A 13,165-nucleotide genomic window follows, 5' to 3' on the forward strand; every position below is an offset into this window, starting at 1 on the left:
CACCACCCCACGACCTGACCGGGCAGGTCGATCCCCGCGACCTGAGGTCGATCCCCGTAAACATCTTTGTATCGACTAACCAAATAAATTTTTCTCTTTCCCAAACTCTGCTCCTTCTGCTAAGGCGAGGGTCTCCTGAGCAGGAAATAATAAACCTCAACATCTCCACCCTCTAACTCCTCTGCTAGGTGACGACCTTAGCAGGAAAATATAAATTTAATTCTCCCTCATCCACTCCTTCCTCCTCTGCGAGGCCCATGCCCCTTTAGCAGGAAAATCACATTTTCTCCATCCCCCAAAAACTCTGCTCCTCTGCTAGGTGATGCCTTAGGCAGGAAAATAAAATTCATCACCCCACCCTCTAGCTCCTCTGCTAAGCCGGGTCTAGCAGGAAAATCAAAATTCAACTCTCCATCTACCTCCTCTGCTAGGTGATACCTTAGCAGGAAATTAAATTCAACACCTCCACTCCTATAACTCCTCTGCCTAGGGACTGCCCTTAGCAGGAAAATAAAATCAACACCTCCATCCTCTAACTCTTCTGCTAGGCGATGCCTTAGCAGGAAAATAAAATTCAACGCGCCCACTCTCTAACTCCTCTGCTAAGCCAGCTAAGCCGGGCCTTAGCAGGAAAATAAAATTCAACACCTCCACCCTAACTCTGCTCCTCTGCTAGGCGATGTCTTAGCAGGAAAATAAAATTTTTCTTTTCCCCAACTCTGCTCCTCTGCTAGGCGATAAACTTAGCAGGAAAATAAAACTTCTCCTCATCCCCAACTCAAGTCACCCCCTAACTCCTCTGCTAGGTGACGTCATAGCAGGAAAATAAAATTCAACGCGCCCACCTTCTAACTCCTCTGCTAGGCGATGCCTTAGCAGGAAAATAAAATTCAACGCCCCCACCCTCTAACTCCTCTGCTAGGTGACGCCTTAGCAGGAAAATAAAATTCAACGCGCCCACCCTCTAACTCCTCTGCTAGGCGATGCCTTAGCAGGAAAATAAAATTCAACCCCTCCACCCTCTAACTCCTCTGCTAGGAGATACCTTAGCAGGAAAATAAAAATTCTTCTCTTCCACTATGCTCCTCTCATCGTCGACTCTGCTCCTCTGCTAGGCGATGCCTTAGCAGGAAAATAAATATTCTCCACCTCACCCTCTACTCCTCTGCTAGGCGATGCCTTAGCAGGAAAAATTTAACTTTTCTCCCCCCCACTCTTCTCCTCTACTAGACGCAGCCTAAGTAGGTAAAATAAAATTCATATAATCCTCATAATACAAGAACAACTACGAACTTAATATAAGAACTTGGCTTTATTAAATATCAACTGATAACGTAAGACAAATTCAAGAACAAAATACATCAAAAATGAAGTATAATATTCTCTAAGGTGGTAAGCGTTCTCATGACTCTTTAGAGTCTTACCCAGCGCATTCTCCAACTTTCCTCTCTGCTCCTCTTGTACCTCCACAGGACAAAGTTACCCACGTAGAAGCTTCTCCGAATGACTCTACAACTGTAAGACTGAGCTCAAGCTTCCATGCGAATGCTCGTGACTTCTCGTTTCTTCTTCCGTCACGATTCTTTCATAACAACGACGTGCGACTTTTTGGTCCCCGCACAGGATTCCAACTCCTTTTCCCACATGAAACTTAAGCTTCTGATGATAACTGGAAGCTACTGCTCTAAAATCCTTCAGGGCTGGTTGTCCTAGAATTCCATTATACGCTGACGGGGTATCTACTACAGTGAAGGCTATCATCTTTGTTACCCGCCGAGAATCAGTCCCCAAGGATAGGGGAAGAACAATCTGACCCAAAGGCAAGATGACGTGTTCTGCAAACCCATACAGCGGGGTGGATACCGGCTCAAACTCAAATCCTCCCATCTTCATTTGATCCAACGTGCTCTTGAACAAGACGTTCACGGAGCTTCCATTATCAATAAATATTCTCGCCACATCATAATTGGCAATGGTGGTCGTTACCACCAAGGCATCGTTATGTGGAGTCACAACGCCTCGGAGGTCTTCCGGCCCAAAGCTGATGACGGGGTCTTGTGGTAAGTCTGCACCCCTAGATATCTCAAAGTTCTTCAACCTTCTCCCATGCGCCTTCCGAGCTCGCCCAGAGTCTCCATCAGTAGCACCCCCCGAGATCATATGAATCATTCCTCTCGTAGGGTGGTTATCCTCATTCATTCCCCTCTTCGGTTCGACGAGCTCCTGAGGGACATCTTGACATCGACCTTCCCCTCTCTACTCCCCGATCCTCTGATTTATCTATGGAGGGCCTGGACCACGCCTAGGGGGCGAGCGAGACCTTTGTCGACTCCTTAATGAGGATCCTTCTCGTCTATCCCTTGAAGACAATCTAGCACTGTACCCAACCCTTCGCGACTTCTCCCACCTCCCCGCGGGCTCCCTCACCTCCATCACCTCGTCCCGATTCCTATCTAGGGGAACATGGGATGAGAATTGTCTTCTACTACTAGTTCTGTCTTCCTCTCTTTCACCCGCACCCCTCTTCCTTCCTCCTTTTTCCGCTCCCTCAACTCTACTTCCTCCAGGCCGGCTCTCCATCCTTCTGTACCGTTGGGCATCTTCCAAGTTTACATATTTCTAAGCTCGAGCCAACAGATCATCATAGCTCAACGGAGGCTTCTTGACCAGCGACTTGAAAAACTCCACTCCCCTCAGCCCTTGTGTGAAGGCACTTATCATGATGTCAGGGGTAGCCGCTGGTATTTCCAGCGCTGCACTGTTGAAACGCTGGACAAATTCTCGCAAAGTTTCACTCTCTTGTTGTTTCATCACGAACAGGCTCAAATAATTTTTCTGGTGCCTCTTGCTGCTGGCAAATCTGTGCAAGAAAGGTGTAGCAAAATCGTCAAAAGACTGTACGGAGTTGGGCTGCAGGGTATTAAACCATTGCTGGGCTGACCTCACCAACGTGCCCAGGAACACCCTGCACCTGACTCCATCTGAATATTGATGTAACAGGGCCGCATTCTCAAATCTCCCCAAGTGTTCCTCGGGGTCAGTATGTCCATCGTACTCTCCCACATTCGACTGTCGAAAATTCGGAGGAAGCCCTTCCTCCAATATGGCTAGTGAAAAAGGGCTTCCTCTCTTGGGTACCGGCGCCCTACTCCCTACCTGCTCCCTCAACCTCTGTATCTCCTTCCACATCTCCCCCATCTCACTAATCTCTCCACTTTGTATGGGTTGCGTCTCCTCCACCCTACTCTGGTGGACTTCAACATTTCCCTCATGCTCCTGACGAGGGGCCTATTCCCCAGCACCCATGGACTCTTGGTTCCTCCTCATGACCTCATCTACTGTACGGGCGATGAATTGGCCCAACTGTTCCAAGGTCAAGTTTCCCACGTTCTCATTAGGACGGGTTTGCTCAACCCTCATCTCGTGACGGGGCTGCTCAGCTCTTGTCTCTTGACGAGGTTGTTCATGTCTCGTCTCCAGATGCGGTTGTTTCTGTCTTGTCTCAACATGAGACTGTTCGGGTCCCCTCTGAGGACGCGATGATGCTGAGGTAGCTCTTCTACTTCCTTTCCTGCCTGCCATCTCTACGTATTAACTCAAGTTTTCCCACAGACGGCGCCAAGTGATACTCACGGGAAATTTAGGGTCCGATTCCGGCAAGTGTCACTAGTCCAGACGCAGGTTCTGAAATTACCCTGAGCCTGAAATCACAAATAAGATCGTTAGGAGGGGACCAGGAGGGTGTCCTGGCGTAGCCCCTCCGACGCTCAAGTCAGTGACTGAGTATATATGGGGGGAGCAGCTAAGGGTGCTGCTTAAAACAATATATTGAATCCAATAATCATACGCTCCAACCTGGTATTTATAGGAGAATACCTGGGCTTGTCATGGGTCATTCACCTGTGGGCCTTAATGATGGGCCGAGAATTTGGGCCGATCTTGATGGGTTCATCCCTGGGTATCATATATGATGAATTTTCAAATTTTAAATACTCAATATCATGAATTTTCATTTTTTTTCTTTTTATCGATTATTTGACACTCTATATTGAACGAGATTTAGCTAAACATATTGATGTAAATTCTATTATTGATGATTTTAAGAATCTCGTAGAGCACAACTTCGTTGAACGATATAATATAATTTTTTTTAATAATATATAACTTATGATATGAGTTCAAGCCCCCCTAACTCTTATTTCTGGATCCGTCCCTGTCTCTAACTAAACAAAAAGACTAGCATAAAAACGAGAATGTTTAGCTAACATATATAAAATCTCATTTGCTTGTCTACGGGTAAAATAAACCGAGAAACCCGAGTTTATAGATACGATGTCTATACATCTACCCATTATGCCTCCAAACTCCTTTCTATCAGCAGTTGTTTGTGTCATAACATGGTGGACTATAAACGCATTCACCTCGATTATTATGTATATGAGATATACTAAGTATTCTGTCTATACAATGAATAATAATATTACACAAGAAAAAACCCGCATTTATCACATTTTCTTCAAATTAAACTAATATTAATTAAAGGTTTCTACAATGAAGGATTGATATCTACTTGACAGTGAAATTTAACTCTTTTATCTGTTATATTTAAAGTATGTAGCTAGTTAATGTGAGGTTGGGGATCGACAGAACAATGTGCACATAATCAAGCGCCAATGTATTCATTGATTGAGCAAGTCCTTCTAGTCAGTGGCGGAGCCACATGGATAACTAAATTCGGGTGACCCAATTTTTTTAAAAAAAATTATATGTAAATTTTGTATAATTTTGGATTAATATGATATTAGTCGGAGTAGATTAATTTAAAATATTAAAAGATTCTAGAGTTTAAAATTTTTACCCGAGTAGAGCCATATTCCTGACTCCCCCACTGCTTCTAGTGTTGATCCTTGATCACCAGTTGATGGTTTATGCATGTACATATAAGTTTGTATACTCATATTGTACGTACTGGACAATTTATCACTCCTACTTTCATCTTGGACATACTATTCTACAGGAAATGTCTCAGGTTGGACAATCGGGAGGAGCCGACAATTGCCAGTAGAGATCAGGTGCCTTCAGGGGAGTTCTTCCACGGTTTGGTTTTGATGTTATTTAGGTTTCAATACTGCTTTTCGATTGTGATGTATTATTGATATTCAGAATTTTACCGCTGATACAATAGAGATATTATGAGTTTATTTTATGTTGGTTTTATCCAGTTTCCATAGTTTATGTTAAAACTCTAATCATGATTTATTAAATTTATTAATGCTTGCTAGTTAACGTTTAATGTAGGCGGCTCCGGTAAGGAAGTTACAATTAAAAATATATTTGTTTGGAGTAATAATTATCCATATATATATATATATATATATATATATATATATATATAGTTTTGATATCATGCACACCTTTGTGAGCACCGATGAGGTGTCACTCGCCCATTGGATGCGCAATTTTTCTATATTTCATCACATCCAATGGGCGAGTGACACCTCATCGGTGCTCAAAAAGGTGTGCACGGTAGGTGTGCAGGATATCAAAACTGTATATATATATATATATATATATATATATATAATTATAATTAATTTTAATATTAGTTATTAAATGTATAATTTTTAAATGTATTGATATAATTATAATTACATTTTATAATTATTGATGATTTAGTTTGTTTATCCTTTATTATAATTACATATTCTCGGATCTGATTTTTCAAATTATTTATGATTTAGTTTGTTTATCTTTTATTATATTTGCATTTAAATTATCTGAATTCGAATTTTTATTTTTATTTTAACTGTATACTTGAATGTTTAAATATTATTCAATGAATTTGTGTGTTAGATGTTTAATTATAAAATTATTTAAAAATATATTTATAAATTTATATAATTAAATATTTTAATTTTTATTATTAAATATCTAATTATTAAAATAATAATAAAATATTATTTAAATATATCTAATTATTAAATTAATATTATAATAATATCATATTATTAGATAAATAATATTTATAATTCTTAAATATTTATAATTAAAAAAATGAAAAAAAAAAAAGAAATTCCCTGCGCCAACGAAATGGCGCAGAGGGAACGAGAGGTGCGCTATTTTGAAGATAGTGCACCTCCCATTGGAGTTTCTCCCCTGCATCAAAACGGCGTGAAGGGTTGGAGATGCCATGAGGACTTCATATGAGTCCAACATGTGCAGCATTCAATTCTTGGCCAAAATCTTGTTGTCAAATTTGGTGTCTTTAATAATGAATTAAAAGTGTGCCCATCAATATACCTACCGTTTGGATCCATCGATACAACGATGAATCATTTAATTTCGTAGGATAAGAAATAAAATAGAATAAATAATCAGTAACCTATTGTACATATAAATAACTGTTTGCACAAAGTTTTGGAAATACGGGAAGTATGTCTCTTATGAGACGGTCTCACGAATCTTTATCTGTGAAACGGGTCAACTCTACCGATATTCACAATAAAAAGTAATACTCTTAGCATAAAAGTAATATTTTTTCATAAATGACCCAAAATAAGATATATGTCTCACAAAATATGACTCGTGAGACCGTCTCAGACAAATTTTTGTCAAATACGAGTATGTGAGGCGCAAATACACTAACTTGAGTTAAAAATAGTAAAACACCAACTTCTAAACACAAGACAACTGTGAATCTTAATTTGATCGTTAGTTATGATATCTTAAGCTAATATGTACTAAAAATAACGAAAAATGAAAACGACGTTGGAAATTTCTAAACACATGACAATTGTGAATCCTAATTTGATCATTAGTTATGATATATTAAGCTAATATGTATTAAAAATAACGAAAAATGAAAACGACGTTGGAAACAGAAGAAAAATTCCTGACATGATTTATTTTATACAAAACTATAATAAATCCTAGAAAACATAAAAATAAAACAAAGTTGCTGACTTTGTTTTGATGATTATTATTATTTCGCATCCGTTTTCAATGAATAAGCTTATATTTTTATAAATCTTCTTCATATGGTTTTTTAGCAAATTCATATGTCACAATGCCATATTTTATGACAAAATATAGATCATGTCGCTCAAAATCATGAGTTATCGCAAGCATAAAAAATGAATCATAGTTTATTATTTGACTATTTTATTGCTTCGAAAATTATGGATTATAAAATAATAATTGATTAAAATTTTATACAATGGTGATTATTATATAATTTGAAAATGCCATAGGCAAAAAATAAATAAACAATTTTAACATCTACCATTCTTTTTGGTGTGGAACCCATACATGAATGGTGAAGATCTCGAGTGTAAATAATCGGATGTAACATAGAATCTCTCCTTCGATGGGTTAAAATCATAATTGCTTCCTGCTTCAAGGCATAACCAAATTTAAAGCACAGTAAACCGAATTCATTTATCTCGCTAATGATGTAAACATTTCATGCAACAACAAGCTTTCGTGCACAAATGAAACTAATAAGACCTATGTAGAGGGTGTGCTGCAGAGAATATCGTGGCTCGGAAACCCACACGAATACAGGGCCTCCGATGAATAGCAAGAGAAGATATATTGCAGCTATGGTGATCCACTTTCTCATGATGTAGAAACAGAGTATTATTATTTACATAAAGAATGGAATGGTTAAGTTGGTGAACCTCTTGACTGTGTCATGCTCAGCACTGTGGGCAATTTCCTTCAAACTAGTCCAGGATTTTCTCCTCCTCTTACTTGAAGTACATCTACCTTTTTCTGCGTCGGCCGCAGTTGAGCTACCTTCTGGTTCAGCGACTTTTTTGGCACTTCGCCTGTTCCTTTTCCTCCTCTTTGCATCTAATAGGGAAATACCTGTTGTTGGCAAAGGAGTTGAGGGACTGCTTGGTTCAAGACTCTGCCTAGCAGTAATTGGAAAAGCAACAACATCCGTCTTGTTATTAGTCTCGACAGCTGTTGGTGTAGCTTGGGTCAAGCTACTAGATCTTTCTACAACATGATAGGCGGGATCTAATCTTGAAGGTTGTTTTGTCTTCGGAGGACTTATCTCTTGTACATAACCCTTCGGTGTTCCTCTCATTAAATTTCGATGAGAACAGAAATGGCAATTGTAAACCACGTTATTCTGAACGGCAATAGCAGATTTCTTACGTCTACGTCCCTTATTCGGCTTGTTCTTTTCAATCCTGACAGTACAATTGTCACCAGGTTGAAGAATGGATTCACATCTGGTGAACAACAACGCATAGTCAGAGCGAGAGAATAACGCTCTTAAGAAATAATGGATGTATCAAAAGGTTTACAAAGTAACATCATCGTTAATTGTAACAGATATGTCCATCATGTATGCAACGACAAGGTTTCATATACAAAGATGGCGAAGTAACAAATGTCCCCGAGAACAAAATATTTTTACCAGTGATTAGTACAGTGGAAGAATTGTCATCCAATAACATTGAAGCACAGCTCCATTTATTTATTGTGGAGAAGGCTCAAGCAGAAAGGATGTTTAATAATAATTTTCTGTCTGCACACATAAAATCTTGGAAATTATAATCAGAAAAATTCCAAGAAGAACTATGTGCAATAATAATGTTTAGAAACTCAAAATCTATATCTGACATATAGATAGAAAGAAAAAAATCACGTGGTATAGCAGCTATGTACCGATTTTGTATCCTTGCATTAAACTCGTTGATCCATAAAATCTTTAATTTTACGGATAAAATAGAAGAAAAAAAACAGCAAAGTGGGATTTGGTATCAATGTGACTTATCCCCTGATATGCCATATTCAATTACAAATAGAGAACTAAGATTAGACCATCCTCAAGGATTAAACGTATCAAGAAAATAGCAAGTTTCGATATCTCGCTAACAAAAAAATCCTGACAATATTGAGAAAATCAAAATCCAGCTCATCTGATACATATGAACCAGAATGATTAATCAAAATGCAGATTTTAAGAGATTAATACAAAAGTTGAAAGCCAGGACCTGCGACGATCAAACACAAAGAACAGGAAAAAAGGGTTCACATAACCAAGCCACGCATTTTACACAAATTTTGCACGCAGCAGAACTCCGCACACAATTTCGTGTTTTTCAATAGAAAAAAATCTTCAACAACTAAATAAAAATGAGTTATTTGCATAATTTAATAGGCAAATACCAATGGATAAGAATAATAGCACAACAAGAAAATAAGCAAAAATAATTGGTGCAAGAAACAATTTTTTCACAATACAAAATCAAGACCAAACTCCATTAAATCGGCTTCTAACCTGATCCCTTGATTCAGAAAATAAGCATGGATTATTATATGTAAATATTAAAAGAGAGAAATATAAAACCTTTCGCAAAAAAACAAACTCGGGTCAGAGCGAACACCGACGGCCTCAGTGAACGCAGCCAAGCGCTGTCCGAAGAAAGCACCAAGTGACGGAATAGAAGCTTCGGTGGCAGCCCACAAAGCAAGGCTTTTTAGGTGGTCAATTCTGCTCATAGTTCTGGCATTGACATTCCCCTGTTTCTTCCCAGTCGCTTCTTCTCGAAGTGTCATGGAAGCGCGTGGCTGAGGCCCTGAAACTGCGTTCTTCAGTTTCTTGCTCGCTCCTTTTCGTCCCATGTGTGTATTGATTGCTTGAAATCGTATCAGTTCTTCTCTCACTAAATTTGTCAAACACTTTATGAAGGAGATATCGCGAATGAGCATACGTCGTGATATCACTTCTCCGCCGCCGCCGCCAAGCTGGAGTAACCTATCGCTTACAATTAATAATTGGGCAGGAATACTTATATATATTGGGTTATGTGCATGAATTGGGCCGTACTATTTGGGCTCAAGACGTAACTTGACTCGGCCCACGGTGAAGATTTCAGCCGCGCATGACTACCGGAGTAGCCACACATGCCCACGCATCGGCGTATGAAGATCGCACGCTGCCTCGATTTGGCGGTTTTCGACAACTGAAGCTTTCTGTACTTATTTTCGACACATTTGACAAGTTCACGAATTTTCAATTTTTTTCAAATTAATATGAATTTTCAAATTTTTGGTCAAAACCCACCAACACAAATCTTTTACAAAAATGAATTTGAAAATGTTACTATCGGTTTTTCCTTTAATTATGGATTTTGGCATTCAACCTGGAATTTACAATAAAATTCCTTTAATGAGTGAATGAACGATTGAATGACCAAAGCCCTGAAAAACTGTCTATATGCCGAATTTCTAGTCCACTTGACAACGAGACTTAGGCCCAAAAAGTGAGTCCAATAAACAACATGTTTAAAACCTAGTATATGATTCATTTGAACAACGTAATTTCGGTCTAAAAATGTGAGTTCACATTGGCTCGTAAATTATCTATTCTACGGATACTAATTGAGTAAGTGAGGAAAAGTGAAGCACCAAATATTGGTGGGAGCTACTTTTTTAGCTCACAATATTCACTTCAGAAACCTGAATAATTGCTGCATTTCATTTCACAAGATAATTTGTGACGATACATTACTTTTGATACATGTTATCTCATTTTGAAATGCTACAATTATATGTTATCGTCTGATTTTTTTAACTATATACAAGCTCATTTTATTTCCTTACTAATCCCCTATAACTTAACATTTATTTTCCTTTCTATTTGTTGTAAATTCCGTACATACGATTACATGAATCCAAAGAGGATGAAAATTTATAACAAAAATATTGGATTAGCCAAAACATGACATTACTGTTGAATTAAAACCTTTTAAGTCAGATATTGTACAGGTTTCGATTACTATAAGTAATATAGTGGCGATATTACAATTTGGGGGACAACAATCCGAAAGGAGAAGAAGCTAAAGGCAATGGCCCAACTTGAAGATGACATTCTTCGATGGACTGAGATATATATCATTTCTAACTTTGACCCTAACAGTCCAACAGCTCGTGATGACTCTGCCATCATCCTGCAATTGGAGATGGATGTTTTTTCCATCTCCATGATGGTCAAGTTGAAAAGGTGAGAATATCAGTTGTCTGCGGAAGATGACGAGGTCGATGACAAGCAGATTGTTACTTTTGACTCAGTGGAAGACCCAACTCCAGCCGCTGACTAGTCTACAATTCACGTTGAGGATCAAGATAAAAATAGATCCGCCTAGGGATCAAGATGGTGACCAGCATATGAGCAAACTGAAAATTCTTGAAAATAACACTCTACCTGGTGAATCTGAAATTCCTGTTGAACATCATCAAGTCGCTCAACTTAGCATACACATATTTCTATATGTGATCATCAAAGATCACTTTGTTTTTCCTTATCAACTCAAGTTGTTCAAGCTATCTGTAGGAGATTTGCCTTGTCATGCCTGTTAGGGTTCTAAAGGTAGCTCGTTTGTATTTCTTGCTGAGAAGTGTGTTAGGAGTTTCAGTATAGATAATGGATAAGTCCTAACTGAAATCGGTTGTTGCAAGTTGTAAAAATGAAAGCATTCTAGTGAATTTCTTCTTTGAGTGAAAAATGGAAGACTCATAAGGATTTTGTTTTCGAACTTTCATATATCTTGTGTTATTTAATTTACGCATCATTATATATTTTTGCTTCAATTCATTCTTTTATTTTACTTATTAAAAGATCATCCAAGTGAATATATATTAGCTCACTGTTCCAGCCAACCCCTCCCGCACCTAAGAAAATAATTTTATAGTGGTCAGTTGAATCTAGCTAGTTAAGAAACATGTATTAACAGCTAACAACTGTTAAAACGAGTTTAGAATAAAGCTTTAAAAGAGTTTATTCACTCTTCCTTTAAACTTTATCTTCGATTCTAAAAAAAGGTAGAAATATGTAATCAGATTAAAATTATATACATGTTTGGTTATGTATGTACTATTTTCTTATATTCAGTTACCACATAAACTTCTTATTTACAATACTCTGAAAAAATTAAAATACTGACGATTCTTCAAGAACAATAACAAAAAAAAAAAAAAAAAAACTTCCCAATGATCTCCAACAATTTATAATATAAGCTACTCTATTTTTGGGAAAAAAACATATTCCATATTTATCCAAACGAGAGTTATGGTTTTTACGTAAACTCACACGTCTTCCAATATATCCATTAAAATGCATGTTTCAAGTTTATAGCTAACCAAGCTTTTGTAACGAATTGGAATATGCATTAAAGATTTGAATAAATGGTGAAAGTTATATGTGAATATATGTCGCACTTGGTGGAGATCATATATGATAAACACCGATATTGTCACATTTTGATTGTTCTAAATACAAAATAAATAGAAATTTTCGTGATACACTCGCAACTTGTATTTTCCGTTAGTTATCTTTAAATGTATATAAGTGGATAAATTTAATTAATATATTAGATATTATATGAAACATTTTATTCGAGAAATAATTTAAAATAATTCTCAAAGCACTCGTCTCATAATTTATCATTTTTTAAAATTTAAAAATTTCGCACAATTTTTTTTTTTGAAAGATATACTCTCAAATATTTGTTCTATATTGTTTTCATATTCTATTCAATTTAAGTCCTCTTTTTAATTTTTCTTATCACAAATAAATTATATTTTTAATGTTTGAAAATTACTTTAATATTATTCTATAATAACATATATATCCTACAAGTTTATATCTTTCTATTGCTTGAAAATTGACAATGAAAACCCATTTAGTAAATTAATTATTTTAATTGACAAAATTTCCCCTTAAAACATTTCTATTGAAAATATAAAAGGATCTTTAATTTTGATTCGAGGGAAAAATTCATAATGAAAATATAAAAAAAGGTGTAACATGATTGTCTTGATTTGATTTGAGGGTGCAATCTGCCAAAAATATAATTTAATGACAGATTGGTCAAAATGAACATAATGAATACCTAAAAAAACAGAAGGAAAGTTGATTAGAAATTGTGGGTCTAAAATTTTTCATGCACATTAATTAACTAAATGATAAAATTTCATTTTTAAATAATTGCAAATGATTAAAAATTAATTCCCAAATGGGAAAAAATTAAACAGGTTGTCCTATGCAATATTGAACAATGTACACACCTACTGCCTCGATTTTTAGAAAGACTATGTCCTCTAGATGTGGTCGGAAAAATAAGTCGCCTTTGCAGTCGAAATCTTC

The 13,165-nt window shown here is 36.8% G+C and overlaps 1 protein-coding gene and 1 long non-coding RNA gene across 2 annotated transcripts; one reads left to right on the top strand and one right to left on the bottom strand.

Annotated features, from left to right (window-relative positions):
• Positions 1 to 7,423: 7,423 nt before the first annotated feature.
• LOC142525338 (uncharacterized) lies at positions 7,424 to 9,951 on the bottom strand. The gene is made up of 2 exons (XM_075629614.1): positions 9,368 to 9,951; positions 7,424 to 8,243 (listed from the first exon to the last, which is right to left on the bottom strand). The coding sequence occupies exons 1-2, from the start codon at positions 9,727 to 9,729 to the stop codon at positions 7,646 to 7,648; spliced, it is 960 nt and encodes a 319-aa protein (XP_075485729.1). The 5' UTR covers positions 9,730 to 9,951; the 3' UTR covers positions 7,424 to 7,645.
• On the top strand, positions 8,259 to 9,141 carry LOC142525339 (uncharacterized). The gene is made up of 2 exons (XR_012815055.1): positions 8,259 to 8,359; positions 8,416 to 9,141. It is a non-coding gene; the product is annotated as an uncharacterized LOC142525339 (long non-coding RNA).
• Positions 9,952 to 13,165: the final 3,214 nt, after the last annotated feature.

Source organism: Primulina tabacum, chromosome 14 (genome assembly GCF_025594145.1).
Source record: "Primulina tabacum isolate GXHZ01 chromosome 14, ASM2559414v2, whole genome shotgun sequence".
NCBI lineage: Eukaryota > Viridiplantae > Streptophyta > Magnoliopsida > Lamiales > Gesneriaceae > Primulina > Primulina tabacum.

Coding starts and splice junctions, on each gene's coding strand:
- LOC142525338 (XM_075629614.1), bottom strand. CDS start 9,729: ATGCTCATTCGCGATATCTCCTTCATAAAGTGTTTGACAAATTTAGTG. Junction 8,244..9,367: donor AGTTTGTTTTTTTGCGAAAG/GTTTTATATTTC, acceptor GTTGTTCACCAG/ATGTGAATCCATTCTTCAAC.